This window comes from Diplotaxodon limnothrissa, linkage group LG3 (genome assembly GCF_057381915.1).
Source record: "Diplotaxodon limnothrissa isolate DT_005_m linkage group LG3, D_limnothrissa_male_GT1.1, whole genome shotgun sequence".
NCBI lineage: Eukaryota > Metazoa > Chordata > Actinopteri > Cichliformes > Cichlidae > Diplotaxodon > Diplotaxodon limnothrissa.
Genome location: NC_140598.1, coordinates 44,496,295 through 44,503,713, shown reverse-complemented (window position 1 = coordinate 44,503,713; position 7,419 = coordinate 44,496,295). Strand labels below are relative to the sequence as shown.

Here is a 7,419-nt window from a genome sequence, read left to right as displayed (position 1 = left end):
TGCAGCAATGTTAAAAAAATAATTTTGTGAATTTGTTACATTTATGAAGTGATTGAGGTTACATTTCATAAAGTCTCACTGTGACATTATTTTTTCTATAACGTTTTTAAAAAAAGTGCTTGTGTGGTTAATTTGTGAACACAGAGCAATGCTGTCACAACGCTGAGTGTTGCAAACATATCAGTTTATGACCAAATACAACAGTTGCATTATGTAATGTGCTTCTAGGCTTCTAGTGTTTTCTAGAGCTGCCTATTTTTGGGACACCTTTCCCCTAAATAAATGAGGTATTTAAGACAAAAAAACTCCTTTATTTATAACCACCCATCTGTTATCAAGGGGGAAACTATCCAGGGAAATATGTCTGTGAAGGTTCTCAGTCATCCAGGTCATCGTAGTCAAAGGAGCTTGCAAAGAAAAGTGTCTGGCTCAGGGGATTAGAGGATCATCAGGGGGTCCTTTTGTCCCTCTGTGGGGGGATACTCCCACTAGGTTTATATCTGGGACTCTCCACCATTTGACCTCAGAACTGAAGAAGCTTCTCGGATGAGAGGTGAAACGTCTTCAAGTAACTTAAAGAAGTCCAGACGCTTTTCTTTGCAAGCTCCTTTGACTATCCAGGGAAACTGTTTACTGCACTATCATTCTTCATGTAAACATGCGTTTTAACTTGAACACTTTAAATGAGATCTGTGCGAAGAACCTGGACGTCACGAGCCACCGCTCGAGAACGAGGTGGGATTGTAGGTATGCGGATTCCCAGCCAAAGGAGGGGATGCGTGAACGCAGCACAGTTGTGAGATCAGCTGATTTTTTACGCTGCCATTTTGTCCAGCACAGGAGCGAGCATTCAGTCAGTCAGTGAGTGCGCAAAGAGAAACCACTGGCGAGACTTTCCATACGGCGGCACCGGACCGAACTGTCGGTAAGAAAAATAAAAAAAATAAAAAAGAACTACGGGAGCCAGTAATGTGGTGACGGCAGACGGAGGGAAGCACCAAACTGAGCCCGAGGACCGTGAAGGGAAACAGGCGAGCTAAGGGAGCTGTCAGGGAGGTTTTTTTTGTTTCTTTCTTTTTTTAAACTCAGCGGCTCCGCCGGCTCGGCTCCCCGGTCACAGACCACAGGAACCCGCTTTCTCTCTACCCGCCCGCCTGGCTGGTTGGCTTTAGCTAACCCTGCTAGCATCTCGGCTAACCCCCACCGCCGCTCCTCGCGTCTCCTCTCACCGTGGGAAACTGCAACTGTCCCGGCTGTCAGTGTCACACCGTCCTCCTGTAAACTTCAAACAATGCGCTGCTCCTGTCTGAGAGACTTTTTACGCCCAAGGGACGATTTAACGCACGCTTCGCCAAGCGACCAGTGATAGCTGAGCTGCGGTCCAAGCTAACAAGTTGACGTGGAAGAGGAACTCTATTTTTTTTTTAAACTGTTTTCCAAGCTGTGATTTCACCAGGATTACTTTCCCCCTCTGCCCTGCCCGAGTTGGACTCGACTTTTTGGTGACTCCGGGTTACAAAGCAGCCAGTTAGCTATGTTTATTTGTGGCCAGAAAGTAATTTCAAGTGTTTGCGGATTCCACAGTGGGACTCTCTCTTGGTTCGAGTACTGCAACGGAAACATTAGCTAACACAGACTGGCTCGTGTTGTGTTTACTGCATAAATAGATAGACGGAACAAACAGTTGCCAAACATTTTTTTGTTTCATTTTTAAATTCAGATTGTAGTTAAACAGATTGTTCTTGTACCTGTCGTGAGCAGACATTGCTGCACAGGTTGTGTGGAAGACAGTGTGTGTCTGAGGGTGTGTGATCCCTGCTCTCTGTTACCTCCACTTGACAGTGAAGTCACGTTGAGTTGATCCATTGATCGGATCGTTATTGTACTATTTTCGCTGATTGAAGGGGGGGAAAGAAAAAAGTCGGTGCGATGTCGGGCCAATCTATCACGGATCGGATCACAGCAGCTCAGCACAGCATGACCGGGTCGGCTATCAGCAAGGCTGTGTGCAAAGCCACCACGCATGAAGTGAGCGGACCGAAGAAGAAGCACCTTGACTGTGAGTAGACCCCCCTCCACACATCATTCCCCTCCCCTTGTATCTGTCCTCTTCTTCACTGTAACCTGGCTGTGGTTGGACAGTCCAGTCCAATCAGCTAGATTAGACAGCAAATGGTTTTCTGTCACATATGTGTATGGCTGTAATGGCTGGTGATCCTATTAAAGATCCAGAACGTTTCAAGTCAAAATCCCAGGCTTGGCAGAGGTTGAAACCCTCATTTTTTTTCTACTCTTGGCTCTCTATGACATCACTGAGAGATACTATCCCTAATATGGGCTTCTCTGGAATGAGCACCTCCTGCCCCACCCTCCACCAATCGGAAGCCCTACAAGCTGCATTTGCTGCAATGGGCACTTGATGCTGGCTTCATAGACCCCCATGTTAAAATATCCAACTTTACAGTAAAAATAAATAGTGTTGTGGTTTACATATTTGCCAGGGACCATGGAGAGTTTTCACGCTCTTAAAGGCCACTAGTTACATCACACAGTGACAGTGAGATTAATAGACAACCAAGTGCACTTATGCTTGCCATATAGCTCTTCTATAGAGCAAAACTTTCAAGGTTACAAAAATGGAGTGGTGCACAACTGGCTAAAACGATGCCAAAACGTGGCTTGTGCCAGCAGATGTGATGCCACTTATGCCATGTGCCGCTGGTCGCAAGGGCGAGCATAGTGGACCCCTTAAGTCGTACCCCTCAAAGGTGTATGCTCAGCCTCACTGCCACAAAATAAAATCACTGAAGTGGGTTGTTTGAACCCATTTGTGCTGTTGGTGCCTTTATAATTATGATGGCAGTAACCAAAACGCCAACATTGAGGCTTGAAACTTGCAAATTGAACACCACTGGGTGACTTCAAAGTGGCTACATTGGTCTTTTTTACTGACTGTGGATCAAACCTTCTGTTTGTGAGAAGCAGCCAATCAGAGGAAAGTTGGCGTTTAAAGGGAGAGGAAGTAGAACAGCTTATTTCAGCATTTATTTTGAATGGTCGGTCATGCAAAGCTGTGCTATATTCATGTGATTTGCAAAGCACAGAACTGTGTGCATATGTTTCCTGGTGACTGCAGCAAAGAAGCGACTGAGGTGTAACTTTCATTGGGTTCATGTCCTCAGGAATGGAGAGGAGGCATCACAGCCAGCAGGTGAAGCAGTCTCTAGATGTCCCTGCTGTTTTTTGAAATGTGTCACTCCTGATTTGTTCAGTCAGTCTCTCAGGCATTCAAACTACAGTTGGGAGAACATCTGAACATCAAGCCAGCTCACTGTTTTAGATGATGTGTCACTCTGGAAGGTGTTGAAAAGTTTACTCTCGACTTTTTGGCCATCCTTTTTTATAAAATTCACCCACGCCGGTGACTTCTGAGACAATATGCTGCTTAGTTTGAAGTCGACTCTGACTGGAACCTTAAATAGATTAGACCTGGCACTCTCTGTTAGGTTAGGCGAGTACAAAGCTGTGAAGAAAAAAAAAAAAATTCACAGCTTCTCTCGTCTTCCTGTCGCCAAAAATAATAGATCAGTCCTGAAAGATTGGACAAGTAGGCTCTCGTCTACAGTTCTGTGTAAAATGAGTTCTTAAAACTCAGAGATGCTAAGTTTTACTATCAAAGATGGGGATACACTCATACATCAGATAACTGTTAAATGATATCAGCTCATCATCAAGCACAGTTTACTGATGTCAGTGGCTGATAGCTTTCTTTGTCGCATAAATTGTGGGCATAACTCTAGGAATGGGTGGAAAATCGATTCAGCACAGTGTCTCAATATTGAATTGATAGAGAGACACCAAATATCAATATTTTATTCAATAAATCCAAATAAATAAACTAAAATACTCTGGGAATACTACTCTACTAACAAGACTACCCATCTCACTTCCCTCCTGAAATAGGTTCAGCTAAGGCATCAAACACATTTTGCTTGGCAGAATATATGAATACCAACTTGACCCCATTCAATCGTAGACTGATATCGGTCTGTTTCTCTACTAGTTAAATGTTCTGTGTGGAACATTGCTGGAAGAATTTCAAACACACCATGTACTTTCGTGAAGAATAGCTTTTGTTTCCAGAGAGGGTAACAAATAAGAAAACAAATAAAAATAAGGTCCATGTTGATGTTGGTCAAGATTTTCACAGTTGGTGTGTCCCGAACCCAAAATGCCAAACAAACCATAGAATTGTCACATTTCAGGACCTTAGACCTGGATGTTTGAGTTTTATTGCTTGAAAATGGGTGAAATCTATCAAATAGGAATTAAAAAAAAAAAAAAAAAAGTTAACTGTTTCCCTATGATAGCAAGAATTCCTTAGCTATCTTAACTATAATCACTTCCCGTCTGTTCTGGAGAACCACCAAATGCCTTTTTAATGAAAAGCTTTGATAGTTTGTTTATTTGTTTAATCATGTTAGAATATTTCAGCCTTCTTGAGCTCCCTAAACAGCATTTAAGAGCTTAAAACCATAGATCTGTCAGGGTCGGGGCAAGGTCAGTTTGAAATGAGGTGGTGTTTGAGTTAGGCACTACACCCAACATTGGTTATAGATAGACACTTAAAACAAGAAGTTAGGGTTAGGTCAAGCTGTTGGGTTAGCTTTAAATGCCATTGTTGGTTAGGGTTGGACACCACACCCAATGTGTTGAAGGTCAGGTTAAACTGTTGGGTCACATGTAATTGAGTTTCGTAAGCTAGGTTTGGATACAAAACCCAAGGTGGTTGGACTTAGGTTCAGAGTCGGCAGCTGACCATTTAAACTGGAGAGTAATTGGCTTAAGCCTCTTTGCTGTTCTAACCAAAAACAACTATATACACCTAATATACTAAGAGAGAAACGTAGCCACCCAAAATGATAAAAGCCCCAACCAGTCAGGGCAGATGATTGCCCGTCCTTAAGCCTACTTCTGGTGTAAGGTTCTTCCTATTAAAAGGGAGTTTTACCTTCCCGTGGTCACCAAAATGTTGGGGTTTACTCTGTTTTATTTGAGTGTCTTTGTGATTTGGTGTTATGTAAATACAACTTTTATCTGTTAGATTGTAGAGAAAAAGCAGTAGAAAAACACATTTTCTCTGTAGGTGCAAAGGTGGATCAATGAACCCATTACACCCTGACATAGCTTGGTGCGAGTGCACAATCCTCAGTACATTTCCATTTGTTTTGCAGTTTCTCACCTCAGACATTTATAATTATGATAATCTGATGTGCACCTCCCTAGAAATGTAACTACTGGTCTGCTCTATGCAGCTCACCACTATTGTGAGTGGGCTGTTCAGCACAGTTGATTCCTCATGTGCATTTCTGCTTTTTTTTTGTAGTTTTTAAATGTATCAGGGAGAGAATAACAATCAATACAAAGGTAATAATCATAGCATCAGTATGATGCGCAAATGTCGTTAAATTCTCGGAGGGAGATTGCTGAAACTGTTTGGAGGGAAGTGGGGGAATGTACAAGGAAGTGGAAAAACTAGAGGGACGTAATGTAGGGAATGTCGTACGTTAGACAAAGATTGCTCACAGGAATCCAATTCAGGGCTTGGACATCATAGGGTTAAATTGAGATGCCATTTGGCTTTTCTGCTTGTCAAAGTTTAAACAGTAACCGTCTAAATGGTTAGTGTTAACATTTTTGTCAGCTGACTAATCATGCCAGCACCTGTTCTTATTTGTGAAGCTCTAATCAGCCAATACATTACTTCAATCAAAGGCTTCTGGTGTTTTGGGGTCTGGCGCCGATACGCAGCTCTTGTAGCCAGTTCCTTTAGTACGGACTTCAAGAAGAGTCGTAGACAGAGATAACACAGCAAGTGATAGAAGTCCCGAGGTCCCAGAAGGATGCATTGTGGTTATCTTGTTTTCAAGGAGAGCATAAATCACTCAAATGCCTCACAGATCATGGGAGAAACATGACATTTCTTGATATGGCAGCTTTGATGGCCTTTATTTGTTGGGAAATCCCCTCAGACACTTTCAGGTGCAGCAGCGCAGAGCACATTGTACTCCCATCGCCTTTTAGATTAGTAATTGATTCCTGATTGTCACCTTATGTCCTATCTTGGTCATAAAGAGTGAATGACCATATTTCATTGTCAGTGGCATCCCTCAAATTAAACCTGAGTCATGTCGAAGGTGGCTGTGATGCAAATGTGCCATCATAAAAGAGCAAAAAAATGAATAAATGGAATAAAAATAAAACTGAGTCACACGTGTGCATATGTGCAGCGCCGTCTTAGACATTGCTGAGACTAAATGTGCTGAAGATCTGTTTCTGGGAACTGCCTTTGTCGGCTGTGGGATGCACATATTTGATTGATGTTTCAGCTCAGCTGCCTCGCATCCGTCAACTCCGCCTCCTCCTCGCTCACAAGGCTCAGCTGCTGACGTTAGAGGAAAAAGACATGCATTGTCTCTGTTCCTTTGTGAACCTGGCCGGACTTTAATAGCCAATATGCCACGTCAAGCTTAATCATTATAGATATTGATTTCTTTGTGAGAGCAACAACCTCGGTGCCGTTGGGGGAAGGGGCAATCAGTGAGCAGTGCATTGCATGGTATTTGTCCTTCTGATGATTTTAACACGAAGATAACATGCAGTGTTGTCAGGCTGTTAACTTCATTGTGTTGCTGGTATGAAGGAAGGGCAGCCAGCAGGCAGGAATAAAAGGCAGGCTATCTGTTTGTCATTCAGTCTGGCAGGTAGTCAATTTGTGAGTCGGTTAGCAAGAATGTGAGGCTGGCAGGGAGTGTATTCGATCACTACTCAGTCAACTAGTCAGCCAGCTTATTCAACTATCCAGTAAAGCAGTAAATACTGGATTGTCTGCCTGTAGGTGAGCCCCATTCATGCTGTTATGCTTTCCCTTGTTATACTGTTACAGCAAGGGAGGCTCAGATCAAACATAGATTTAAATACAGAGGTCAGCTTATATGAAGGTAATCACTGTGAGCCAACAACCTGTGTTAAATGCTTGATTTCAGACCCTCTGTATGGCTCTGTATGGTGACCAAGAAGGCAGGCCTGTTTATAGAAAAGAATGACTGTGTTTGCCTGAGTAGTTAATGAGGGTGGTCTCTGCCTATGCATCTACCCTTGGAAAAACCTGGAAACTATTCTAATGGTTGTCAAACCGCGTCTTGGTGGTCTATGTTGTTCGTATGTGCTGAGGTGTCAAAGGTCATCATTAATGGTGTTGGGGGAAAGGGAAGATGGCTTTTTTAAAAGGCAAACTAAAACAGCCTTATTATAACACAAATAAGGATTATTCTGAACTATCAGTCATGCAAAGCTACTCTAGTAGAGTCCAAGAGGTGAGCTGGTGTGCCTGGAGCCTCTCTCATCTGTCATAGGCTC

The 7,419-nt window shown here is 43.0% G+C and overlaps 1 protein-coding gene across 3 annotated transcripts in view; it reads left to right on the top strand.

Moving 5' to 3' along the window:
* Positions 1-841: 841 nt before the first annotated feature.
* Positions 842-7,419, top strand: part of LOC146636042 (phosphatidylinositol-binding clathrin assembly protein) — a 107,989-nt gene continuing 101,411 nt past the window's right edge. For all 3 annotated transcript variants that reach the window (XM_085349423.1, XM_085349422.1, XM_085349421.1), the window contains exon 1: positions 842-2,059. In XM_085349423.1, coding sequence (XP_085205549.1) covers positions 1,930-2,059 — 130 coding nt within the window. In that variant the 5' untranslated portion in view covers positions 842-1,929. The remainder of the gene's footprint in view (positions 2,060-7,419) is intronic.